Source organism: Xiphophorus maculatus, chromosome 7 (genome assembly GCF_002775205.1).
Source record: "Xiphophorus maculatus strain JP 163 A chromosome 7, X_maculatus-5.0-male, whole genome shotgun sequence".
Taxonomy (NCBI): domain Eukaryota; kingdom Metazoa; phylum Chordata; class Actinopteri; order Cyprinodontiformes; family Poeciliidae; genus Xiphophorus; species Xiphophorus maculatus.
In genome coordinates, this window is record NC_036449.1 from 6,786,067 (window position 1) to 6,813,837 (window position 27,771).

Here is a 27,771-nt window from a genome sequence, read left to right on the forward strand (position 1 = left end):
TAGAGATAATTTCTTTATTTCAAACCACATTGTGTTACAATCTGCTCCCAAAAGTACACTTCTCGCACTACCGTGAAGTCGCAAAACAAAAAAAATGGAAGGAATAAAAATCCTTCTCCAATAAAAACCTCGGTACCGCAGCTGGCAAACGTCGGCCACGCCATCTAAAATATTCAGCTCGAAACCCTTTTGCTTAAACACTTTTGTATAACACAATGACTTTGTTTTAAAAGATTTAAGGATACAATTTGTATCAACAAAGAGAGGTTTCATTCAGCTACTATAAATTATGCCAAGCAGGCATGAGTTTTTTTCCAGAAAGTTCCTCAAGAATTAAAGTAACCCAACTTCTGGATACATAAACCTGAATAATATTAATTTGAACAATTCCAGTTTTAAGTTACATTATATAATTTTAAGAAAAAACAACAACAACTCAATAATAACAATAGGGGAAAACGTAGGCAACACTTAGGAGGAGGCTGGGCGCTAATGTGTTGTTTTCACACCAGTTCCAGTTGAGCCCAAAAAATTCAAACCCAACGCAGATTTCGATTTGATGCCTGTTCTCTAGTGGAAGTGATAATTTAGAGGTTTTGGATTGAGTTAATAGCCAGGAGGCCTTCCAATCTCGAAGACTCTGAATTCTTCACAACAATTCGTCTTTTTTGCTGCAATGCCAACAAAGACAGAGATTTTTAAGAAGAGTATAAATAAATTTGCATGCAATTTCTTAATAGAATGCAAGTAAAAGTAGAAAATCTTAAAAATACAAAGAAATATACCCTTTGACATTTTTTTTTTTTTTTTTTTTTTTTTTAAATAAAAACCTAGTTAATTTTGAGTCAGTACCAGTCGGGGTTCAGAATAATTTTGGGCTTAACTGTAGAGTCAAGGAAGGTTGACAGAATTAACAAAATCAATTAATCACAGTATAATAAATTAAACAGCAGAACATTTAGAAAACTTAATGTCATCATTATTGTCTTATGAATGGTGTAAGAATATATACATAGGAAGTTATTGTTTCCATTATATTAGTGTGGAGCTCAAACGTACGGTCACCAGTCTTAGACAAGAGAAAGAATTCCCTCTTTCATTTCGAAGGTTTAAACAATTACAGAAAAGACGCCACACAAGTTTGCACAAAAATAAAGAAATAAAATAAAAATGTACTGGCAGAAATCAATACAATTATCCCCCCAAAACGTTGGAAATTTACAACAGAATCGCTCAAAAACGTTGACAGACTGCAGCTTTGCTGAAAAGCCGTGGTGGAACCGTAAAGGAGCAGCGGTCAAGTTTCAATGAACTGAATCTGTTATGAAGAAAATTTGTGCCAAAATTCCTTCAAAACAACAAATATCACTGGGACAGCCTTAAGGAAAACAACTGGAATGTTTTTCTGCCGCTGAACATGATCCTAAAAGCTTTTCAATCATTTTTACTTCATTTCTTTTGGGCGCGGCTTTTCTACTTTGACTCCGTCTCTGGGCACAAACAACGTCAGCGCTGGATCTGTTGTGCGGTTTTACCCTTGAGGTTAGACTGAAGTAACCATAAATCAAATGATCTTCATGTCATGATATGCAAAACCATAAGACTGAAAGAGGTACTTTCTTTTCACCGTGACTGTTGGTTTCCATTGTCTAGGAGCTGCTTGTCTGGTCAAATCATCTGTAGGTTTTCTTTGCACAGGTTGCACTCGGCAGACACTGCAAGTCATCCGACGGTTAGAAGTTATTCCCCATCTCTGGAAGATTAAACAGACAGAGATCCTGTGTCTTACGCACCACAGTCGTGTAAAAGGCAGTAAATTAACAGATTTTAAATAATAATGATAAAAAAATCTTGATCCAGATTTTTTTGGCCCTGTACTTTGAAACGATTTATTCTTTTGATATGACAAAAGAGGGAGGATGTTTGCGGCTTTAGAAAAACAAAATCTGTGCTAAGACATGGTGAAGTAGGAAGTTAGCTGACAGGGGAGTCTGAGCAGAGGAAATGGCTTTTTTCTCAGTGGTGAAAAACAGCTTGGGGTTTTCAAGTGGAGTTTTTGCTATCTCTTGCGGGCGCCGTTACAGTTTCACTTCCCTGCGGGGGGAAATCCACAACATCTCACAACAACCGATGTGGCACCTGTCGGCGCAGACTGAAAGACTAGATCAGCAAGTTGAGCCGGCCGAAGCAGAAATGCGATCAGAGCAGAACTGCATTTCCAATATAAAGAAGAAAGATGAGAGAAATAAATATATTATTTTACGCAGGCTGTGTTGACGGCTCAAGAGAGACGGTTCGGTTTATGCCCTGATATGATTGCCCCTATAGAAAAAGCTAAGACAAAAATAAAACGCACACAATAACAGAAAGTGCCAAAAACCTCATTTCAATAACTTAAAATATAACAAATAAATACGAAGAAGTGTCCCCCTTCAAAGGCCATCATAAACTGTCCATTATGAACTATTATGAAAACGGTTTTAATCCCAAACTTTTCCCATTTTAAGTGCTGAAATAAAAGACACATTTAGACAAAGATATGGTCGTTTTAGGACTTCTATTAGAAAAGACACCATTAGACGAATAACTTCCCTAACGCTACAGTAGGCTTTCATTGCTGACTTGATTTTAAGAGATTAACCTGAAAAGTTTTAAGAAACACACTGCAATTTCTCCATCAAAATTGAGGCTGCAAGCTCTTGAGCATCCGTCATGTGAGGGTTTTTGGCCATCACCTTCCTCACCAAATCTGGTGGGAAGATGGCGCATAAGTTGACGAAAACCCTCTCCCTTAGGTCCTGGTACTGACCCGAGGAAAGATGCCCCGAGTAGTGGCGCTCGTTCTGCAGGTGGCTCCTGTGAGTGGCGATGGACCTGAGGGACTGCTGTGGGGGCGGTGGGACACTTGAAGCTGATAGACCGTGGGGGGATGATGGGAGTTGCTGACCCCAGGGGGTGTGCCAACCCTTGCCGTGAAGTGGGGGAAAGCTCTTGTAGGAAAACAGATCATAGCAGGGCCTGGTTGATGGCTCGTGGTGGGCATCCCAGTGCGTCTTATGCTGAGGGTGTTGGGTTGACCCAGAGTAGTTTCTTCTACAATTAACTGGTGATCCTTTGTACATTGTGGAGTTCTGGAGGTCACCTTCCCACGAAGTCGACGTGTTCGGACTGAAGGGCGAGTTCTGGCAATGAGGATGAGCAGCAGATGTTTGAGGTAGACGAGGGGGCTGTTCCCCCAGACAGTTGCCTAGAAGTAGATGCTGATGCTGTGGTACGATGTTTGCTGAAGGGGTCTTGCGATGGCGTGGAGATGCGTGAGAGCTAATTGAACAAGGAAGTTCCTCAGAGACAGACCCTGGAGGTCTCTGCGGCCTTTGAGTAACAGAGTAACCATAAGGGGAATGCAGGCCCGACACCCGGCTTGCCACATGACCATACGAGCCATTATAGTGATGATGGTAGTGAGGAAGGTGATGTTGGCACTTGGGGCTGTTATCTGACATAGAGTCGGGGGAAAAAGAATCTGAGCTAATGCTGCCATCGCTGCTGCATTCGGATGGCAGAGAACCTGCTTGCAAATCAGCAGTTAAGAGACTTTCTGGGGTCTGTGGCACCACAAGACGGAGACTTGAGTAGGCCTTTACCAGAGACCTGCAGCCCACCTCCGGAGAATCACATCTGTTGTAACCTTCGACTAAACCCAAGCTGTAGACTCCACTGCTTTCCTCGAGTTGCGCCCAGCTGTCCAGATGTCCTAATGAGTGGGACAACCCTGATGAAGTATGTCCCCCAATGACTTGGCTTCCCTTGTACGCTTCTGGTTTGGAATAACCTTGGAGTCTGTCCTCAGTGAGATCAGAGGGCGCGCTCTGAGGACTCTGGTTTGGTAGTTTACTGCCCTGTCCCGGGTCGGCTTCAGGCATCTCTTCTGGTTGACTGCTACTTTGGCTCGTCACCACCATTGTATGTTCCAGCAGGCCTCTGGAAGTCACTGACGAATTTCTGGCGCTGGCTCGGAGCTCATCAGCCACCGAGCGCTGGGGCTGACTGCCTCTTTCTGGGTGGTAAAACTTACACTTGTGGCCATATGTGCATTTCTTCCCTAGGAAACAAAGAATAGATATATTTTCCTCATCAGTGTACTAGAATCTGAAAAGTATCAGTACGTCTTGTTAATATTAAAGTATTTGTTGTTGCTGCAGCTCCTCCAGTGTTACAGTCACGTTTCTGACTGTGTCCCTGACCATTTTAGTCCCTTCTTTTTGATCAATAAGGGAGAATCACTTCCTGTTTTTGTTTTGTCCCTATAAGTGGACTCCCTTCACTGCTCCCTTCGTGGCGTAATTGGAATGCTATGAATTTTTTTGCATCCTTCCCCTGATTGATACCTTTGAACAATGAAATGCTTTTTATACTTTGTAACCTCACTCCAAACTCTGCATTAATCACCAGGACAAAGGAGCAAGTAAAAGTTCTGAATGTTGGCGTCTAATCAATAAAGTATTAGTTTAAAGCTGCCCACCTTTGAGACACTTTAGGTTATTGCAGGCTTCTATTTTTCAATATTTCCCCTTGCATAATTTAGTTTTTTATTTGGCAATTTTTTAAAACAATACTTTGCATTTCCACAAAAATATGATATTTTAACATACCATCTATGAAAGTCACCATAACCTCTTGTTTTATGGCTGTTTATGGATTCACTTTGATTGCAAGAGGAACGCTACAATGCCTGACAGCTTCTTTTTGGGTTGATGACTTTCTCAGTTCAATTCTAGAAGTGGACAAAACATCTGACCAACAATTTGATGATGACAAAAATACCAACAAAAAAAAAAACAAAAACATGAAATACACATATATTTAGATACAATACCATAAGGACAGGGCTGCTTCCTGGGTTCAGGAGCAACAGGCCTCTTCCTCAGGAAATTTTCCAGGCTTGGTCCATGGCGTCCAAGAGGATCATCTGGAGGCATGAATCTAGTCGCACAATTCATAAAATTAGATTGAAATTAGAATAGTTCAAACACACAACAGCCAAGGTTCGCCTTTTTTGTCTTGCAATCAAAAGAATCAAAATCTCATTATCTAAAAATCGAGTGCTCTCTGTCTGTCGTGAACAAGTTGCTCCTGCCATTTCCGTCAGTTTAATAGCCCTCAATTTTCCTGCTAATATGGAAACTTTATCCAAAGAACGTCCCAAATGTTTTCGGTGGTTTCCTCAAAGTTGATTTAATTAAAGGGAAGGGGTCGTAAAAAAAAGTTGAGGCTTAATTTTTTTTTTCCTGTCACTGACTGGATTTGCCAATAGATGCTTACTTGTCGTTGACAAAGGAGTACATCAGCAGGCGCTCATCAATGAACTTCTTCCACTCTGGCTTCTCGTTGGCTAGGTCTCTGTAGTTGTCATTGGAAACTATTATGCCATCGGATTCATATGCCAGTTTGACGATGAATCTGTCGTCATAGCAAACCACGCGTCGCCCCTGCACACGCCGAGATGGAGTGAAAACCAGTATCTTGTCTTTCTCTAGTCGCCTCAGGATCTCTTGATCTACAAAAAGAGAACGGAGGACAAAACCCCAGAGGAAGAAGTTGATCAGCGCTTGCCTTTGTCTCGTGGAGGGTGAAGTTTCCCTCCAATAGTGAAGGCACATGCGTCATGCTGGGATTTAAAGTATTCCTGAAAGCAGAGGTGGGCGTTACCGGTGATGAGAGCATCAGGTCGCGACTGCTCCTTCCTCCAGGCGGGGACAAAAACTGTGATGTCACGGTGACCTCGATCCAAGAACCAATCAACAGCCAGCTGGATCCCTTGGCACGAGAACACTTCCTTATTTCCATGACTGCATTGGAGGAAAGTGATATAAGGTACATTTAGTTGTCATTACATAAGTTACTCTGCAGTTTGACAGTTCAGTTGACTTTGAGCAATGTCTGCGTATGCTAAACTATTAAACTTTAGACTTTACGTTTTACCATGACAGTGAGGTGAGCTTCAGTCTTTTCAGTTTAGCATACCTAGCAATCAGTCACTGACATTTTACTACTCCCACAATGCAGTTGTGATAAACATAGGCACAGTGCCTTAGGAGTGAATTGAAAAATGGTTGAACCTCAACCGCCATTGGCTCTGCATGAAACTATTGAAACTGAAACATTAGCCATCTAGGAATCCAGAATCTAAACACCAGGAAATTCCCTGAACTTATTGTCCTGAAAGAAAAACATTAAACACAAACATTCAGTAAGTGGTCAATGAGTCCTACGTTAAATTTCACCTTCAACTAGCCATAGGGGACTTTTGGCAAAAAAAAACACATCAAAAACGGTTATTGTAAAAAAGAATTGTGGAAACTGAACGTGCATCGGCCTTTTAAAGGACGTTCCCATTCTATGAAGGAATGCTGACCTTCTGCCATGCAAAAGTGTTGCTCGGTTTTCTGCCTGCTCTTCGGTAAGACTGATATCATTTTCCAAGGTTAAAAAATTGACTATCCAGGTTGTCTTAAAGGTAGACTTGACAGATGTTTCTGTTGTCAAAGTTCGTCTCCTGTTGAAAACCCAGCATGCAGCCCATCTTCAAGAAGAGAACGAGATGACGAGCAGGCCTTGTTGAGTATCTCAAATCTTGCATTCAGGTCCCAAAAGACCAACCAGAGCTGTTTGGTTTGCTTTAAACCTTCCAGATTTTGTTTCCTGATACGTTTATCAGGTGTGAAAGCCCATCTGAACTCAAACTCTAGTATATTTGAAAAAGTGAGTCTTGGTTCACTAGCAAGAGAAGAATGCAAAACTGTATTATCAAGCAAACCGAAGACAGCAAGTAATACAATGGAAAGATATTAGACATTGTTTATGAATATATCTCTGATGTCAAAGCTTGAATTCCTTTTAGTGCCACGGCTTGGCGTCTCTGTAACCACAGCAGGACGCCATGCTCTCTCCCTCTCCGCTCTATTTTCTGCAGTATTCCTCTCATGCGTGCAGAACAACGCTGCTTCACCTGTTGCTCATCCTGAGCAGCTTCTAGTGACGGCACTGCAAACGAACAGCTCGTTTGTTGCATTAGCTTCTCAGCATGCTCACGCTCCTCGTGGGACTGACCACAAAGGAACGTGGCGAAGTCGTGCAATGCCTGATCATCCCGGTCAAAGAAGTAGCCCATCGACAGGTAGACGTAGGAGGCATACAGCTCCAGGTTGACCCGCCTGTTGATGGCAGCCTCGCAGTCCTGACGATAGATCTCGTTTGGTCCACTTTCAGAACTGACAAAGTCAACAACCCCCCAAAAAGTTGCCAGTTCTTTTCCATAAAACAAGAAGGGGAAAATGCCTGGTTTTATATTTTTTGAGCACATTTTAGCTCATTGTGTCTTGGAGAACGCATGTTTTGGAAATGTTAGCAGCCATCTTGGAAGACATTGACATAAGCTAGGAATCTTTGCAAACTAGAAAATACAAAAAGATACTCCTGCTGCAATTAGCGATGTGCTAATGATCTCCTAGAAGATTTTTTGTGTCATATTTTTGTTTTCTTGCCTTTGTTTTAATAATTTGGTGAATCCCCTGCCTTATACTGTTTGGTTTTATTTCTCTTGTCAATGTTTTTCTGCCTAGTATCCAGCGTGGACAGCAGCAGTTTGTATTTGAATCGCTGTAATGTTCAGAGGTTTGTTGTGCCCGGCAGCCTCTCCTGCTCACCTCTCGGTACCGGGACTCCCATCTATTTGTAATCCAGTATTCACAGACTCACCTGTGCGTGGATTTGTCTGTGGAACTTAACTCGAAATTACCTTTTGGAATAATTTTGTAGAGCTGATTTAAAATATTCAAGAAAAGCCTAATGCTACTTGATGTGACATTGGCTGGCATTTACAAAGCAGCCAGTTGAGAAGCGCCTTTAGTTTTTCTTGCTTCTGATTGGCTAAGCCTGCAAAGACAGAAACGCTTGTAGATGTTAGCTTCTGCGGTAGTCCACTGCATATGCATATTATGCATTTTAATGCATATTAAAGTATATTTAGTGTTTAGACTATTAAAATAGCCCGCTAGAAGCGCTACACTTTTTGGTAAAAGATTTCAGTTCAGAAAATATATCCAAATCTATACATTGAGGATCACATCACAACTCCAAAAACCCCCCCCAAAAAATCAGATTTCAAAAGTGTTTGCTAATGTCAAAATTCAGTTAGGTACTCCTATTATGAAACCTCACTGAAAAAAAAACTGATTATTGCCTTTTTGAAATGAATCTGTTATGCTAGTGTGAGCTGCTGTCCTCTGTCTGTGGAGAAAGAAGAGCTTTGCTCCTCACCTCATGGCTACGTTGCTGCCGTCTACGACGACGGGCCGAAAGTTGTCTTTGTCGTCCAGCAGGGGCAAAGGGGACGGCAGCCGGCAGGACTCCAGGGACGAGCTGGAGGCCAGAGAAGACAAAGAGGAGGAAGGAGACTGGGACACAGCTGGACCTTTCTGCTGCTCCATCTCTGTCTTTGTCCCCAGCTTGACCAGTTCTCCCAGCATGTCGTTAATAAGTGCGTCTGGGCCCAGTTTCCTCAGGACTAGCAGCACCAGATCCTCGGCGTAGCCCAGCTTCAGAGCGAACTCGACCTTGGTGCGGCCGTCCGAAACGAGCTCCGCAGGCGCTTTCGACCGCGTTAGATCTCCTGTGGACGGGCGTGGCGCCAGGTCCAGCCTGACCTGCTTCCACTGCAGAGAGGAGCTCCCAGGTAAGCCCAGCTGATCTCGGTGGGAGGCGTCGGAGCCAACCTGATGCTGTTCTTCTTCATTGTCGGAAATGGCGCTCTCCTCTGAAAAATTGCTGCTGCTGCTGCTGTAACTCAGGTTTGTACTGAGACTGTTTGTGCTCCCGGCGATGCTGTAGCCGCTCCTGCTTTGGGCGCCGCCTCGGACCTGCGAGACGTCAGAGGCCTTCAGTGTGTTTGGGGGCGTCTGCTTCTCAGCACCATCCACATGGAGATAGTCCAGATCCAGCCCCAGGCTGAGCATGTGGCCAGTTCCATCATCCTCCAGATGGTCCTTCAGGCCCATGAAGCCTCTTCATACATCCAGCTCCTCTTCCTCTGTGAGCTCCCAGGCACCGGATCAAGCCCACACCAGTATCCAGCCACTCACAGACAGACAGGCCCTGCAAGGGAAGCAAGGAGGGGAAAAAACCCAAATTGCCAGTTAGTTTTAAGGAAAATACTGCAGAATTTGCACATTGGATTTGTATATTCAGGGCAACTATGAGCAATTTATGGGAGCTGAAAGAACTTGCAAATGGATTAAGTCAGAGATTACCTGAAGTGAAAGACACAGTTTGATTTCGGGGTTGTTCTCCCAGTTCACTAAACAGGCCTCTGCTTTTAATCCAGACAAGCTGCTGCTGGCCACGCCTCCCCGCGCCACAACTCTACATGTACACTCGCACGTGAAAATGGCTGCAGACAGATTCGCAATCATACAAACGTACATCTTTGAAAAGCAAATGCGGCGCCTCCTGCAGAACCAGCAAGAATGCAAGTGGTTTCTGGGTGGTAAGTCATCGACAAAGCGCTTCTCTTTTCCAGCAGCCGTTGCACAGCGCATACAGCTGTAAAACCCAGATGACCAAACGTGCTGGAGCTCCGCTTTGGTTGCTAGGTTACGGCACAGTGCCGGTCAATTAACAGGGTTAGGTTTTTGAATACCTCCTTATAGTCAAAAACAGCTCAGTGGGGGTTTTGTAAGCGCTTGGGTTTTAGAAGCAATCGAGACCCAAATGGAAGTACGAAAACATGCAAAAAGGGATTTGAATGATTTTTTTCCCATAATAGGTTCTCTTTAAGAAACGTAAGAACGTTGATTAACTCTCTGTCAGTCGTGGACTGCTGGTTAACCATGTTTCTGTGCAGAGAGAAGGATTTCTGAATCCTGAGTGTTTGCAATCCCTCTCCTTGCATGTGTGGGTTCTCGCTTGGTACTCTGACTTCTTCACAGTTAAAAAACCCCCAAAAAACAGTTAAATTGCAGTTGGGTAGGCGTGTGTGTGTGCGTGTGTGTGTGTGTGTGGTTGATTGTTGCTCTGTGATGGACTGGCGACCAGTCCAAGGTGTACCATGCCTAATCGGGACATGCTTAGACAACTCCCCCTGCTACACCTGTCTTATTTGCCTATTGGCTTAATGATTAATGATCTCTATCACTAAGCATTGATGCGTGATACTAGCTTGCAAAAGCAAACAGTGCATGTTTAAACTGCAATGAAAAGGAGAGTAAACATTCCAGGTGATCATGTACATGCTCCTTTACTAGATGCCAAACTTGCAATCATTTGCATATTTGTACTAATGAGCTCTGCAGCCAAATAGAACGACACTTGTTTTGGTTTTTTTATTTTGGAAAAGAAAACCAAAAGCAAACGCAGATTAGGAGAAAATGCAACCTGTTGGTCTGGACGAGAAGCAAACGTAAACTCGGACTAAGTATAAAACTAACATGGCAGCAGAAACTTAACCAAAAGTCAAATCGGCGCAGCGAGCATGAGAAGTTCTTCAGGAACGATTTGTTTGATCCCTCCAGGTTCCTGAGAACCTGTGTCACAAACACCAGACAGGTTAGTAATTATTGGCTTTAGATAAGCCAATCTAAATCTGTAGACGACTAGGATGTCATTTTCAAACAAGTTTTTCAGGCGTTATTGGGAACTGTTAAGTGGAAAACTATGAAGTCACATAGTGAAATTAAAGGTAACAACCCCAAACTCCTGCACTGTAAGGATTAGAAAAAAAACAACAAAAAACATGAAATTTTATCTTCGACCTCCAAATTATTAGAATAGTTTCTCTAAAAAAACAACAAAAAAAACAACTTTAAGTCACAGCTCGTGTGGAAGAGTTTTCTCCTTTTCATGATGAACATAAAGTAATGTTCCGTGTCAACAAGATGCGGAACCACCAGGCAGAAACATCGACCTTTGGACCAAAGCCAGATGTGTGTCAGTGATGCAAGTAATACAAAAAAAAAACCCCACAGCATATTTGGCTCAAGCATTTGTTTCTTTGGTGATCGGTCAAAGCCCAGGCACAAGAGGGGTAAAAGTTTTCATCCTCTTTAGTTCACAAATAATCAGAGCACACCTGCGTTGCTTTACCTTTAAATTCTTAAGCCACATTTGTCTGAAATGCATCAACACCACAGAGCAGCTGAAGGGTTAAGCTGCATCTGATTGAAATCAAAACCGCAACAAGTAGGTATGCAATATGCCCAAAACCTCAAAAGAGCATCTCTTTAGTTTGTGACTGCAGACCGACTGCTTTATGCCGTTCAGAGACGGTTTTCCCGATGCCCTGTGGTTATTTGGGCCACTCAATATCCAACGTTTCTCCACATCCTCCTCTGATTTTTGACATCAACACGGCATTTTCTTCCTCAAGGTTGTCCCTCACCGACTGTTTTCTTCTTTTCAAACAATTCTCTGTCGGCCCAAAATGTGGCTTTGCATAAAACTCCAGACTGTTGACCGTGACATGTTGGATTCCACTAAAAATTCCCCGATTTCCCCGTTCTGCTGTGATTTGTGATTTTGGTCCCTCACTAAGCAAACTGCACAGTTGTACGATGGATGTAAACGTTAATTTGAGCAACTTCCAACTCGATATTGTAGTTTATTTTACTGCGTTCCCCCAGGATGCAGCGGACTAAGTTGAACTTGGGACACGGGCAACGAAAAGGTAGCGGAAAAGAACAAGTTGATATAAATAAAAGATTTTCTGAGTTATGATTTTATAAGTTAGTCAAGAAAATGCAAGGATTCAAAGAGTTATCCTAATAGCAAGATATAAGGACGTTTCATGAACTGCTTTTTGAGCTAACCGGTTTCTGTTCAGATATGTCGAACTGCTTTGTAGCGCTCTGGAAAAAAGTAGCACAGTGTTTTGTTCGCATGTCCAGACCACATATTAAAAAAAAAAAAATCCTTAAGGATTTAAATAATGGCTCTTTCTGTTACTATAATTCCCTGGATTTGGGTCAGTCTTTTATACGCTCGACGCTAAACAAACCTGCGTCTGTTCACCGACTGACCTCCTGTTAGCTGTGATTCAGTCACAAAGGAGCTGAGAGTTGCAGACGAGTCATTCGATAACTGCACCAATTTCGACTATATGGCCCCCTTTTTTTTTTTTCTTTCTGTCGCTTTTCATACCAACAAAAAAGCCTGTTTTGCTGCGTAGGTTTTTTGCCGGTGTTTGGAAATACCCTTCAGTTTATAGGGTACTTTCGAGCCATCGCAGTGGTTTGTCTTAAAATTTCTCTGATTGTATCAGATGCTCGCGGATGTTGCTCGAGACTGAAAAGACGAGAGGTGGCTGACAAAGAAAAAAAAAAATAAAAAATGAAAGTAGGACTGATAAACAACATGAAAATACAGCAAGAAGTGAAAATTTAGACTGCAAGTTGCATTTTAGTCATTTTACTCGAGGTTAAAAAAAATTCTGGCTGTATTCAGAGGCAATAAATCGGTTTTCCTTTCTAGGAGCTTCAGCTTTACCTGACCTGCTTTCTCAGAACTTGGAGCGGCTCGAGTTCATCTTCATTACGCTGACCCTCATTTTAAGAAAACTACGACGCTTCCTTTGAAGCTTCAACTGTGAATTGTGAAGTAGCAGAAAGGAGCTGAGCAACCGAGTGGATTTTATTTCTGAATTTTATTTGTGTCCAAAACAAAAAACCCCGGGGGGTCCTGGAAGTTGGTCGCTGCACAGTTGAGCCTGATCTCACTGCCTGACTTAAAGTAGCTAATAGCTAATAAACAAGCTAATATGAGAGTTTACACCATTTTTATTTATTCTGAAATAACGCAGAGAGATCTTACACCACTATGTATTTCTTGCTACGCATTTCTATTTACTGACGAGTGTCGATAAATTTTTCATATCTGCCACTTTTACACGTGTTGGACATGGGACTCAAAGACCAAGCGGGAATTTGTGCTTCGGATGCTCTTCCTGTTGTATTTCCAACTACGAACTCACAAATTTTTACAATAAGTAGTATAAGTAAAATGCACCATAACAAAACTAAGCCTTTTATCAAAGCAATAATTATTTTATTTTTCACAATAAATGTAGAAAATTTAGGAAAAAAAAGCTTGAAGTTAAAAAAAAAACAGATTATAAACCTGCAACTTTTTTTTTTTTTTTTTTTTACCACCACGTTATACGTCAAACGGCCATCTTGAACTTTGAACCTGGGGCTGCTTGAGGACCTCCAAGTTTTCAAATCCGACTCTATAAATGATTCTTTTTGGTTTTCCAACTGAGAGCGTGGGAATTCTTGCATCAAAGTGCAACCTGAATGCACCACGCCTTCAAAACTAAACTTGGGTCAAATCTAAGGCTTTGTCAACGCAAAACCATGTTTGCACAAAGTAGTTTTTTCTATTCAACCACAAACTAAAGCTCCTGAATGACATACCATCAGTTTTACAAAGTTGTTCATCAATACAAAACCTGACATGCAAGGTCATATTTACAAATATTAAATGTTTACATTTTTGAATGAGAGCGTTTGCTGCCATTTTCTCGGCTGAACGCCATCTCTGTAATCGGCGTTGGTGGAGGCCACAGCGTTGTACCAATGCAAACTTTTAGGAGCTAATCGTTTCAATTTGCAACTTTCATTGTATGTTTGTAATTAAATGCGGAGCTGCCTGAACACCTGAAATCGGAATTCTGACTTCAAGTGACAATTTAAAAAATATTTTTTATTTAAAATAGCCAAAAGTAAGGATTTATCACTAAAAATAATACTTTTTCTTTTCAAACCAAATCTTTCCAATCTGCTCCCTACTGTTTTAAAATGAGGGAATGTGGAGTGTTTGCACAGAGCATCCCGACCGTGTCTGGCTTTGGTTTAAGGTGCCAAGGCCAGGCACCTTAAACCAAAGCCAAAAATTTTACTTGGCTTGTGTAGACAAGCCAAGTAAAATTTTTCAAACCTGATCAACTATGAAACTTGTGTTTTTCCCGGTTTTGTAGTTGATCAGCCGGTGGGATAGACACACTCAGCTGCCTCAGCTAATGCAACTTCTTGTAGTAACATGAAAGTTGTGTGGTTGAGGACTGAGCAACAAACCCGACAACAGTAAAGTGACTCACTTAAAAAAAAATCAATAAAAAAAAATCAAAATTATCTTTTTTTTGTTGTTGCTATAAGTCATATAAACCTATCACATTCTGTCTATCCTGGTACAAGCCAGTTCAAAAGATCAGAAAGCGTGCCTGTGGTTCCATTCGAGCTCTAATGAGTAATACCTAAAATTGCAGACTAAGGCACCGGAAAGCGGGGGCCTCCTCGTGTCCCGACCACGACGTCTAATCTGCCGTGGCGCTGTTTGTCATCCTGAATGCCACAAGAGAGCCGGAATAATTTAGACCACCGACAACAAAAGGAGTACAAAGGGAAGGAGCGAGAGTGAGCCTGTGTGTGTTGGGTGGGGCGGGGGGAAGAAGTGTGTCTGGCTTGCTGTCCTTCAACAATGCAGCTGCCACCCAATCTGTCCCCCTGTGACGGCAGTATTGTTCTCTCGGGTCCGGAGCAGCATGCACAGACGAAGGTGGCGGTGGGCGGAGGCGGGCTTTAAACCTGATCAACCCCCCCGCCCCCAAAAAATACACACACACACACACACACAAACATAAATACTTGCAAAACACAGCTGGTGATGCAGCAGACACACCAGCATCAGCTGCAGATAGGATCTTTGAGGAGTCAGCAAAAATGAAGACTTAGAAAAGCAAGAAAAAACTCCTGTGACTGTGAACGTGTTGACTAACGTAACCAAGACGACAAACAACTCTAATGGTTCCTAAATTTAAAAATTCTGGAAATAAATATATATATTTTTTTACATTAAATTATGTATATAGATGTAAAGACAATGTTTTGATTCGCATGTTGCTAAAGCTCTAAAAGAGGTTTTAGTGAACGCCTTTGGTTGGAAAACAGTCAACTATTTTCTAGAAATAGGAAATTTGATCGTATTAATCTGTACGACAAGAGAACAAAATCAGACTCTCAGATTAGTAACTTTACATATTTAATCTGGTTCTCATTTTCATAACAGACCTAAAATGTTAACCTTTCTGTGCTGAGCTATCAACGACTGACAGACAAATAAAATAAAAATAAAAATCCAGTAGAACTGTGTTGCGTTGCATTATATTAATGAATTTGAATCAAAATTCTTACTCGTTTTTATTAGTCAAGCATAATTAACTACTGGAACCTTCAAAGATTCTGATTAGAAAAATCCTTGCTCACAATCATGATCATAATAAAAGTTCTATTATGATAATGATACCTGGTAATCCCTTTCTTATTAAAGAATTTCAATATTTAAAAAAAAAAAAAATTATTCATTGCTTTATTGATCACCTTTTCAGTCACAGCAGCACCTGTTTCTGATCAACATTTTTTTTTGTTTGTTTTTGGCCTTGATTGGTTGAAGCAGTGGGATGTAGAGCCACACTAACTAGCTAATTATTAAGCTAATTACTATTACTAGTATGCTAATTCATGTCCCCAGTAGGACATGAATGAAGATCTGAAATAAAATATTACAGCACAAACATCATATCATCACCGTCCCAAAATAACAGCCTAATTTATTTATTTATTTATTTTTTAACCAAAAAAAGTGGTGATTTATTTTATTTGACCAAAATCACTTTTAGGCCTTATCATTTTAGGAAAGTGACGATACAGAAAACGTAGCTTTTCTGACCAAATTCTCTCTAAGTTTCTCCACAGTGAGCAGATGCGGCAGCCTCCACCCTGCCTGCCTGCCGATGCCCTGCATGCTGCGATGGTCCGGGGTTAGGCCTCCCCGGGGGGGATGAGCTCCCCTGAGATCAGACCCTGACCGCTCCCTCAGGGCCCAGCGCCGCCCGACTGCCATTTGCCGGCTAAGCCCGGCCGTGAGCCGGTCCGCCACGTCAGCGACTGGCTAGATGGAGGGACCGGGGGGGCAAAAGAGAGGGGGTATACGGGCTGGGGCTGGGGGGGAGAACAGATGCCTACTGAAGCCACAAGGGATCTCCCTAAAAGGATCCTCCTCCTTCTCTCCCCACCTTTGCCTCTTTCCCGCAACTGGTGGTGCGCAGATTCATCTTCCATGATACATATGATCACTGTCTGTCTGTTCTGTTGCCTCTGAGCGGGGTGGTGGTGGTGGTGGTGGGGGGGGGGGGTGTTTGGGGTAAATCCTGATTTTTCTCCGCCAAGTTTTGCTGACTGAGTTTGCCTCTACACTTCTAACTCAAACCAGGATCACAGATGTTGCATAAAATACGGACGTTCAGAGTTTTCCTTGTTTAAAATAAGTTTTACAAAATGTGTTTGTTATATTGTCACCTTCCTAATAAAATCCCATAAGTAATCAGATTAGCCTAAAAAACACTTTTGGCAACTTTGTTTTCTTTCTAAAAGTTTTAAATCATCTGATTTAGGAGGGGAAAAAAACCCACTTTTGGCAAAAATAATGACTTAACTTTTTAGGAAGGTGACAATATTAAACTCTTTGAAGAATATTGCATTTATTACGAGTTACAACAACATTAAATTACCTTTTGGGATCAATAAAGTAGAATGTGATGGCAGAAAAAAACTCATTTCAGATTTAGAGCAGAAACTGATTTTCTCCCAAATAAAGTCCTGTGAAAACTGTGCAACTGCAGTAAAACTATCAAAAAAAATTAAATACACAGATAAATACAACTCTTAGGAATTTTTTATGTACTTTAATTGTACAAAGTTTAGTTTAGTCTCCCACAAATAAGTTTTTATTTAAATGTTAAGTTAAGCAAACTGTGCGAGTCGACAAATTTCAAGGACTTGAATAATAGAAAACCCGTCACACTGGCCGTGTTGCACTAAACATAGACACACGTTTGTGACCCGGGGTGGAAGGCATTTGTAATATAGGGAGGTTTCAGTTTGTGCATTGATTAAAATGCTGCAACCTGCAACAAATCGACAAAACATGCGCTAAATCAAGTCAAAAGAAAAATGGAAAAACAAACTTACCGCTCAGATCCAAAACCAAACCGGAGAAAAGTTCTGTCACAAAACACAACCTTTGGTCAATTCAGGAGCAAAGGCTGAAAGTCTAAAGAAGGGAACTTCCCAGTATTGATAGTGGTGAAATAAGCCCAGTATGCAAAGTTACTGGTAATTTCCCTTTTTTTTTTTTTTTTTTAAAAAAAAGGAGAAAAGTGCAACGGGATCCACCTGAGAAAATGAAGCCGAGATCAACCTTTTACATTCTCCTTTGTTGATCAGGAAACTCAGTGCAAAATGTCCTGAAGCTGCAGGTTTATCAATGTGACTGACAACAGATGGAGTGTAACTCATCTACCATCCCCTCCCTGCACTGAGGCTGCTCCGTCTCCCCGTACCACGGCAGCTTATCTGAGAACGAGCTAACATCTCTCACTCCCTGACTTGAGCAAAGCGTCCTCTCAACACTCTCCAAACATCCCCCATCCATCTACCAATAAAAAGAGACCACTAAGATATGGTAAAATAGCTCCACCCCTTTTCTGCCCTCCCCTATTTTAACCTCACAAAAACACACACACACACACACACACACACACACACACACAATGTCTTTCTATCATCACATGCACTTTGCATTGACTACCATTGATTTCTACAGCCCATTACATCAAACCTAGCCATTACCAGTACAGGCCTAACCCTAAAACTCAATTGAAACCTTAGTCCTAAACCTAACCCTTAACCCCAAAACAGCACTTCTTGTATTTCCAACACATACAATGTAGTGGTTTTTTTGGAAAAATGGGTCTTACATGGTGAAAAATGCTAAAACACACACACACACACACACCAGCAGCCCGTCCACCGGCACAAGCCATGAATGGACGAGAGTGTGTGAGTTGACAATGGTGGGGAGGGGGGTGCAATGGAGAGCCCTCAGAGGGCAGCTGCACAGAGACGCACCATATTTAGAGGGATCAAAGACGCATGTACACAGCAGAAAGCATGAGTTAAAAAACAAAATACTGAGGACCGAGTTCAGGGCTCTGTGGAACACCTGGCCCAGTGAGGACGGCTGCTGCCTTCAACCCCTTTGTCTGTGGGACGGGGTCGACTCAGAGAATGACGCAAATTATACTAAATGTGGTGTTTGATTCCAGACTGGATACTAGGATGTGAGTTTGCGTCCAAAGGAGGGAAATGGAAAAAGTATTGAAAGTACTGAGGCATAAAGGGAAAAAGTTATTTATGCATAAAATGTGTACAGCTTGCTAAAGAAAAAGACAATACGCTATAAATCTTTTGAGATGAAATAGTCAGACTGGGCTAAAGTGTAAACCATATTTTCATTGTCGATGTTCCCAATATATCAATGTTATCTAACGTTGATTTTTGCTTTGGTTGCAGTATTCAGCTTCACCACTAGATGTCAGAATATTCTCCACATTGCACCTTTAATCTGTCAAGTTAAACCAGTTTCAATATCTGACTATATTTGCTCTCGGTGACATATCAGTTTTTGACATATGGGTTACATGTCAACATGAGAAACACAAAAAAAAAAAACACTGAAAATGGTTTTAGAAATAAATTAAGACAATTTCTATGACATTTTTTTATAGTTGTATGCTAATGAAACTTTGTTTCTGTCATTTTAGTAAACACAGCTAACCTAAAACAGAAATAACTTTAATGTTGGAGTGGGGGAAAAAAGTTGTTCTATTTCACATTGTGTGTTGGTTCCAGGTGACCATTTATTTCTGCATCATCTGTCTCATGTAATATTGAATTTAAGATGTTTTCTTACAGCTGCAGAATGTAAAAAAACCTTTTTATGTATTTGATAAGACTGACACATTGTGAGCAGCACGTACACGATGTGACTGACTGGGGGAAGAAAGAGGAGTTAAATCAAAAGAAAAGAAATTCATGATTATCTGTCTCAAATCGCACAACATAGTGATGGTATAACAAATATCTAAAAAAAAAAAATAATTTTTTTTTGATAAAAGTTTCATTCTACAAACAAATATTTCCTAACACCTTCTACATGCAACCAAGCTGAAATCACAGGAGATCCTTTCCTTTCTAATTCAGATTTGGCAAATTATTTTTACAGTTTTTTTACTGTGACTCAGCCAGCAGGTCTGGGCCGGCTCACTCCGTCCAGAGTTTCTATCCTGGTGGCCTGATCTCTCTGCAGACTGTGGCCTGGGGGTAAAGTGCTTCCAGACATGCCCAGTTAAGTCATTAATACGTTCTATAGAAAACAGTTTTTGCTACAGCAACAGGAACCGTTTTTAACCTTAAACTCTACATGTTTCTGTCATTGCTTCCCAATTATTTTACTCCTTTCGCTTTGATCTGCTCCACCTCTTTCAATTGAACAAAAAATGATCACAAAAACAATACCTGCGAGCTGCTTAACATTTTTCACTTCCCCGTTGACATTTTCCTTACTCGGGTTTTCCTCGCACGCCCTCCGTCATTGTCCCTGCGTTCTAAAACAAAACCGCAGCCTCACTCGGTGGATACTGCTGTGGAGCAATTTTCGGCTCTAAAATAGCAGCCAAGTGTTTCCTGCCTGGGAAGCCCGGGTTATCCAAATCAGTCAGTCACATGCAGCTTCAGGCTACACACAGGAGCGTTTGTAGTATTTTCTTTTTTTGTGGCGGAGCACTCAAAAGTTTTCAAGGTAAATGCCAGAAGGTTTACTATGCAAATCTGTTTAACCGCATCAAGAGGCTGGACCTGCTTCTGCCTTAACAAACACCAACCGCAGCACGGCGATGCGCTGTGTATAACTGATAGGAGAACAAGGTGCAAATTTACAGATGTTTGTTAAATTTACACATTTATTTCTGGATACGATATTCAGGCGTTCATTGGTCCTAGATTTGGTTTTTTATACTAAGTTTATTTGCTTGGTATTCAAATGAACACTGCAGAAATGCTTCGCCCTCTGTCAGAAACAACCAGTCAGCCAGGAGGAGGGCCTTAGCCGTGTCAGTGACGCTCGTGTATGTGCTGCTAAATGCGCTAACAGCAACGAAACAACTCACCGTTGCAGAACAGCTGTTTATTCATCGGTGGCTATGCTAGCCAGCCTGAGCTGAACCAGCTGTAACTTAGCAGAGAGAAAGGGGGCGCTTGTGTACATGAGGATGATTGACAGCGCTAAGACCCTCATCCTACTTCTGATTGGTTGTTTCTGACGGATGTATTTGTTCAGATGATGGGGAGAAGGCAGAGGAGCTCATTTTCCCCCCCATAAATTATCTGTCTTATACTGTCACAACATAGTGGAAGTTTTAAGAAATATGTAAAAACAAAACTTTTTTTTTCATAAAACCTACATGCTGTAGCTTTAATAAAGCTTAACTCAGTAGAACCTCTTTACTTTCCAGGCCACGGTGGTTCAATTTATTTATTTATTTTTTTCTTGTGACGGGAATTGTTTTTGGTCCAGAAAATTTGTTTTTCTCCTAAGAAAAGTCCAGCTACTCTCTGGCACTTTCTCTTGCATTTCTTTCAATGACTTCAAGCCATATTAATGGAAAAAAATCTGAGGTGTTCTGAAGCCAGCCAGTGGAGTTAGGTGCACACATAAAACCGAAAGAGAAAATCAAAAACAAACTAAACGGTTTCTCTAAATTCACGTCTTTCTCACATCATTTCCCAATCAGGGTGATTTCCTGCGGAGCCTCACATCCACCACCATCACCACCCCCAGCTCTTCTCCGACTCGGACTCCCTAATTGGGGCTCAGCTGACAGGTTTTCCCCTTGGGGAGTGGGAGCCATGTGGACCATCTGCTTGTAGTCGCAGGATGAACAGGTGTCCCGCTCTCAGCCGCCTGCCTGCACCTTACCAGGCCTGAGGAAGCCAGCGTTTAGCTAGCTGCTGTTTACGCTGGATAAATAAGAGCAGCTTCCCCTTGACCTGCACAGTCTTTCCTTCAAACATGGTGGCAAGGCAGGTGGGGGGGGGGGGGGAACTAATACCTGGTATTGTTTTTCTGCGTCACCTAAACTCCGACTTTGTTCGTCTACGTCTGCGCCAGAGAGATTTGAAAAACATTTTACTTATTTATACATAAAAAGCCTTTAGACTGTGTCTGTAATGATGTTGAACCTTATGTAGGAAATTCAAGTTTTAACCTTTACTAAATTCAATAGTTCTGAATGGAAATATTTTCTAACAGGCCAGTTCCAGGTGAACGTGCAACTATGAAGTTTAACAAAATATCAATCCCAACTTCTGTTTTTTATTTAGTGTCTTTCTCTTTTTTACCCCTCTACGGGGTCTTTTGTGGGCTCTAGTGTCCCTTATATGACAGTGGGCTGACAGGAAACGGGGAAGGAGAGGGGGGAAGACATGCGGCAAATATCGTAAGGTCCGGGAGTCGAACCCGCGACGGCCACGTCGAGGACTCAAGGCCTCCAAATATGGGTCGCGCTAACCGCTACGCCACCACGGCACGCCCCCGTCTTTCTCTTTTTTAACCCAGAAAATACTTTTTTTTTTTTTTAGCCCCGTCCAACATTTTGATCGAATAAAAAGGTTACCGTCAAGCGTGTTCAGCCTAGTGAGCTACCTCTACCCGCTGGTCTCTTTGCGTTTTCCCTCCCGGCCACAGCCTACGTCTTTAAGATTTATGCCGATGTTATCGTGTGAGGAAGAGCTCTGACCTTCCTCTCACCAACAAATTAGATTTACATTCCCAGAGCTGCTTCGACATCCCAGCCGATGTTTACATACATTACAACTACAGACACAAACTTTAATATATTACATTAGGGTTGTACGTTATGGACCGACACAAAGTAGAGCACAACTCTGAAATGGAAGGAAAAGTAACAAATTGGTTTTATCTTTTCTTAGAAGAGAAAATCAGAAAGGTGTGTTGAGCCCCTTTTGCTGCAATGTCTCTATTAGCATCTGCAGACCTCAATTTTGTGGTTTGACACAGATTCCCAAAGATACTTAGTGCTGGACTTTGACTGGGCCATTCTTGGATATGAATATACATTGCTACAAATGATTCCACTGTATCTCATGCTGTATGTTTAGGATAATGATGGTGCTGTGAGCTGAACCTCTGGCCTGGTCCCAAGTCGACAGGTTTTTATCCAGGTTTCTCCTGCAGAGTTTACGGATTTCACCATGTTACTGGGAGGCAGTAAATTCTGGGGGTTGTTCAGTGTTTTTCTTCCAGGCTCTTGCATGTAGGACGGAAACTCAAATTTGTTTCTCATCTGACCACAACAACTTCTACTACTAGTCCACCACAGTGTGCGGTAAGTCAGAGACTTTCTTTATACGAATTGTTGAGTACACATCTAATAGCAGTTCTGTTGGTAGTTTTTTTCCCCAACATATATTGTTGGATACCTTTGGTCTTTTGGTTTCCTTTCTGATCGATCCTCTCCCTGCAGGTCTGTTTGGTTGTAACTGAAACACACAGGATACCGTCCCTTGAAGACTAACTTTGGACATCTTTGGTTTACATGAAAACTACTGACTTGTTTCCACTGATCGGTACGGCATGGGTTGGTATGGTCCAGAATACTACTTTATGTTATATCAAAGAAGGCGCTTCCATTCCAGTAGGACTCTCATTGCCTATAGCGTTGAGAGTCAACAAAAGTGACTCAATCATTGGACTGTACTGTGTGATGCGAGTATCTGCACTCCAACGATGCAGTACCATTGTCCTGTGGATCTACAACTGAACAGTGCAGAACAGTAGAGGTGCAGAAAAAAAAATCAGATTCCATAGAGTCGCATTTTCTAATTCTGAATCGGTTCAAAATGCTCAAAAATGTATTTTAAAAAGCGTTCGAGTTGTACGTCTTTACCGCTCCAATTTATGAGTAAACTACACATTGCATTACGCATCCACTTGGCCACCATATTTATCTCGAATAATTCTTGGAAGTTTTTTTAAATTTATTTAAGAAAAGGCCCAGCAGCTAAGCTGACCTTATATTAATAGCTTAAGTTAAAGAATTGGATGCACAATTCAATGTACAAGAACGAGTTCATAAAGTTGGTTTAAATGAAGGCTCTTTGAAACGTCTTTTCCCGTTGCCGGTCACGTCGCTTGAATCAAATCTCTGGACCTTTTGAATAGAAACATTGATCTCCGAAATAAAAAATTGCTTCTGAAACGAATCGCTAAGCCATCCTATCTTTGCGGTACGGGTCGGTTGTTTGGCATCTTACAACGAAAGCAGACAAAGTCATGTATCAAACCGCACCGACCAGCGCCTCAGTTCATACATCCAACACTTTATACAGCGACTAAGAACAAATACCTGATGATAAAATGAACCCTCAGTGAATCTATAAAGGAAACGTCAGGAGATGCAGCAGGCCTTCTTTCAGCCCACTGGATAAACATGGAGCTGAAGAGCAGGGATTATACCGGCCCCTTAACAAGGCCTGAGGGCTGGACATAGGGAGACCAAGAGGCAGTCCAGCTGGGGTCAGCCACACACACACACACACACACACACACACGTCACAAAATACTATACTAACAGCCTCTACACATGCTCCTACCTATGAAGAGGGAAACTAAACCAACCAGACCTCTGGAGGGTGTGTGTGTGTGTGTAGAGGGGGATGGAACGGGGTCACTTAAGACTTTGAAGGGACAAAAGTTTGGCTTTAGGGCCGGTGACCTCGGGGTCACTTAAGGAGGCAGCATGAAAACATACAAACACACGCAAACACACATGCACACACACCACCTGCTGTTTCTTACAGGCTTGTGTTTGGTGTAATGGAGATGGAGTGCTTCAGCGTCTACACAAAGAAAGACACATTGCTGGGATTTACCACATAACTCAGACCAATTAAACCTCCACGGCAACTCGCTAGGAAGCCTTCAAAGTAAAAGAGCCGTTGTTCTCTCGTCTTATTTACCAGGGCAGGAAGCAGGAGAAGAAAAAAAAACCCTCCAACCCGAGATCACAGAGAGAACTGTTCACGTTTTACACCATCAAATATTTTGTGTAAAATATTACACTGAAAGCAGAAATGTCCAAATTAAGATGGCTGAAACATGCAAGAAGCAAAGTGTTGTTCTTTCGGAAATCTCTGCTCATTTAAGTGAAGCTACTGACCTCCCATTACTACAAGTTTTTACATGTATTTAAATCCACATTTAACAAAAAAAAAAAAATCCATCTGACATAGAGAGAAACATGCAGGCAGCTTAATAAAATGTCTCGAAAGAAGCGACTCACTCGAATATTGAATTCTCTGTTCTGATTGTTTTTACCAGGAGTGTAAAACTCTGGCCCCCAGGGGCCAGGAGTCCTTCAAGAACACGATGTCCTGCCAAGGAGACATTTTAACCTTCTGGGACAGATGTCCTGCAGGACAGACACAGCTAAATGTTGCAGGACAGTGAAGATGCAGAAGAATGGAGTTTGACCCTCGTGTTTAACGCTAAGGCTGGAGCTGCATACAGCTGATATTATTTTTAAAAATTGTCATCAGACAGGCACAAAGTTTGAGGTTGTGTGCAAAAAAATAAACAAACAATAGGAATGAATAACATAATTACAAAAAATGAAGGCAGGAGAAACTCTAACTTTTAATCTAATAAAAAATGTCTCTGCAGACAGAAACTAACATCAGAACATCAAACAAGCTCAAACCAGAACTGTCACCTTCACATAAACTGTAGCTGGGGGTCGGTATCTGGTGCATTATTATTATTATTTTTATTTGGTTAAAACATGTTTATTCTTGATTTTCTGAAGTTGCTCACAGTAGGTAGATTATCCAGAAATTGATGATACTTTATTATTACTTGACGAAAGTAAAAATGCATTAATAAAACCGCCCCGAAAAGTCATTTATTTTCTACTCAACTCTCCGTTCGTAACTTAATCCGATTTCTGATTTTACTCAGGTTTTTCCTTCCTTCCTTAAAAATAAACGACAGAAAACAGAAATTGCTTCTATTTCTTAACCTTCCCTTCTGGGAACGGACCTGAACTCAGAGTGGAAAGGCCGAGTCCGCATTGAGCATGCGCGAGCCAAGCAAGTTGTGAGACTTCTGTACCGGAAGCGCACCTCGGTGCTGTGTTCTCCCAAAACGAACCCTCATACAGAGATGATATTAGTTCCGGTTCAGGCGGACTTGGTGACTTGCTCTACAAGACCCTCCGAGTCGTTCTGCTTGAGAGCAAAGTGACGCACGTGATCGGCGCTGATGAGTTACAAATACTCAGACCTATAAAGAGTATTCGATTAATCGATGGAATTTATTTATACTCCAGCTTCAGTATTTTGTACATCCTGTCTAAGCTAATTTCTCTTGTGCATCATCCTATGTTTGGTAGCTACTTTATTTCATTTCAGATTCCTCGAACTGCAACTGGGTACCAAATCAACCTGGTTAGGGTTTAAAAAGGCAGATATTTTCTAAACGCAGCAAGTTCCTCACATACAGTTGAGAAAGTAAAATCATAATTACTTATTCTCTCAGCTGGATTGATAACATCTCTTGTCTGCTTTATGCCCTGCAAGCAAGGAAAACCAGTTTTTAGCAGAACAATAATATATAATAAAACTAAGTAAAATCTCTTTTTTTTGTCATAAAGAGACTTCAATGTAGTTATGGAAAGTAATAAAATCAGTTTTTCGCCATTTTAATGCCAGATTTTCTCTATTTTACATATCAGCCTCACACACACTTAAGCTCACAGCTTCCTTATTAAGTCATGATAGATGGTCTACCCCCTCCCCGCAGGCCTGGCCTATTGAACGCAGAGTGCATATGTGTCTCCAGTGCACTTCAGCACAGATCCACGTTTACGTATATGCTTGTGCATCCTTCTGTGTGCGTGTGTGTGCATGCGAGGTCATGTGTCTGCCTATCTGCAGGTGTGTGAAAGGGGGTGTGTGTATGTGAGTGTCATCGGGGCGAGTGCCGGGTCAGGGGGTCAGAAGGGAACAATGGCGTGGAGCAGCTCCCAGCTGCCAGGCCGAACGTCATTCAGCCCCTTCCATCCCCCTGCCTTTTCTTTAGGAGTGTGCCATGGTGCTGCGCCTGCTGATCATGCACACACACACACACACACACGCACGCACGCACGCACACACATCCCAGCCTGACCAGCAGCTTGCTAAAAAAAAAAAAAAAGAGAGAGGTAAAAGGGCACATGAGGACATGTGCAGAGCATGCACGAGTCAAAAGGAGAAACAGGCTGAATTCATGCCTAACAGCGAATCATATAAAAAAAAACTCACTTTGTGATACTGCAAGAATTAAAAAGCTAACAAATTAATGAATGAAGAAATCATTTTGAGTTGATTTTTGAAAAAAAAAAAAGTATTAAGCTCACAATATAAACAACCACACACGTTCACCCGCGTACCCGCAGCACTTCCCCTTTTCTCTCCGCATTATACTGTTGCTGTGTATCTTGGGTAATGGGAAAATAAAATAAATTGATAAAAAGGAAAAAACAAATCGCATTGGAATAATACATTTGTAATGGCTGTAAACCACAAAGACCTTGTTTGCTAGCGGCCAGACAACCGTGAGAATGTGCATGTAAATAGGATGAGCTCGTCTGCGCTTCAAGATAGAAGTGCATGCCTAGAAATTCTCCTTCACGGAAATGTGGCCCATGTGAAATACAGACCCATTCAAAAATACAAACAAACAAACAAACAAAAAAACCATTATTGAAAATAGTTCATTTATTCAACTCTGCTCACTAAGTGAAACAAATTATGTAGGTTAGTTACACAGGCTGACATTATTTCTGTTAATCTTTTTGCTTACAACTAATAAAAACCATCAGATTTAAAATACAAATATGACATTAGCCCAATATAATAAGATAATAAAAAAATATTTTGATGCAGAAATGTGACGTTAGCAAATAGCATGTTTAATACTTTTTACAAGTTATTTTCAAAAGGTACATATATTATTTTTATTGAATATGACAGACTGTTGTAGATAGAAAAAGGGACCCATTAAGGAATTTCTGTTGTTAACCCTCAGTTGGGAAGCAGTAGCCTGCATGTCTTCAAGCAGATAGTTATTAATTACTGGTTATTCACCAGTGAATCAGTTTATTTTAGTGTTTATTTTATTTTAGTATTTTAGAAGAAAATGTCAACAGGCTCTTTTATGCGCACAAAGTAGTACTTGAAAGCTGTTCGCTTGTATTTTGGCTTTTATAATCCCAAATCTAAATGACAGTTATTGTTATGGTTCATCTTAATGAACCATATCTCAATAGGTAAAAACTTTTGGCAGCAGAACGGAACCAGTTGTTGTCATGAAAGCAGTAAGATCACGTTGTGCACTTTGGGTTATAATATACTGAGATTATTGTGATTTTTTTTCTGTGTTTAGTAGCATTTATTTCCCACCGAAGGTCATTTTCGGCTCTGACTGCGACAGGAGAGGAAACTGTTCCCCTGTTTGGAAAACTTAAAAGATACTTTATCTTTCCCGAGCGCTTTCCGAGTTGGATAAACCTGGAAGTGACGCGTCACCACCTACCTTCACATGGCACCGCAGGCGTCTTGACTTAAGCCTCCATCATTTATTACAGTCCTCCTCCATGACTACACAGGCTGTAGGAACAAAAGCCAGCTGTCTCTTCTGCAATGCCACATATAAAATACGGCGCGCGCTGACAGAACCGGAAGTGTTCCCCCCGCCGATTCTGTTGTA

General features: G+C 41.5%; 1 protein-coding gene across 3 annotated transcripts; it reads right to left on the reverse strand.

The window, feature by feature from the left end:
• On the reverse strand, positions 1-27,719 carry LOC102229091 (probable ribonuclease ZC3H12C). Of its 3 annotated transcripts, none has more exons than XM_023337593.1 (6): positions 27,598-27,719; positions 8,320-9,153; positions 5,710-5,849; positions 5,323-5,557; positions 4,877-4,983; positions 1-4,102 (listed from the first exon to the last, which is right to left on the reverse strand). In XM_023337593.1, the coding sequence occupies exons 2-6, from the start codon at positions 9,054-9,056 to the stop codon at positions 2,652-2,654; spliced, it is 2,670 nt and encodes an 889-aa protein (XP_023193361.1). In that variant the 5' UTR covers positions 9,057-9,153; positions 27,598-27,719; the 3' UTR covers positions 1-2,651. The 3 variants fall into 3 exon arrangements, with proteins under 3 accessions (XP_023193361.1, XP_005806298.1, XP_023193362.1); XM_005806241.2 differs by lacking the exon at positions 27,598-27,719 and adding an exon at positions 17,076-17,510; XM_023337594.1 differs by lacking the exon at positions 27,598-27,719 and adding an exon at positions 9,309-9,543.
• Between the last annotated feature and the right edge of the window lie 52 nt (positions 27,720-27,771).

Excerpts from the sequence above, each read along its gene's own strand:
- LOC102229091 (XM_023337593.1), bottom strand. The coding sequence starts at position 9,056 with ATGGGCCTGAAGGACCATCTGGAGGATGATGGAACTGGCCACATGCTC. Across the intron at positions 5,558-5,709 it reads ACCTGATGCTCTCATCACCG|ATCAAGAGATCCTGAGGCGA; the intron begins GTAACGCCCACC and ends CTCTTTTTGTAG. Across the intron at positions 4,103-4,876 it reads GAAGCAGCCCTGTCCTTATG|GGAAGAAATGCACATATGGC; the intron begins GTATTGTATCTA and ends TTTGTTTCCTAG.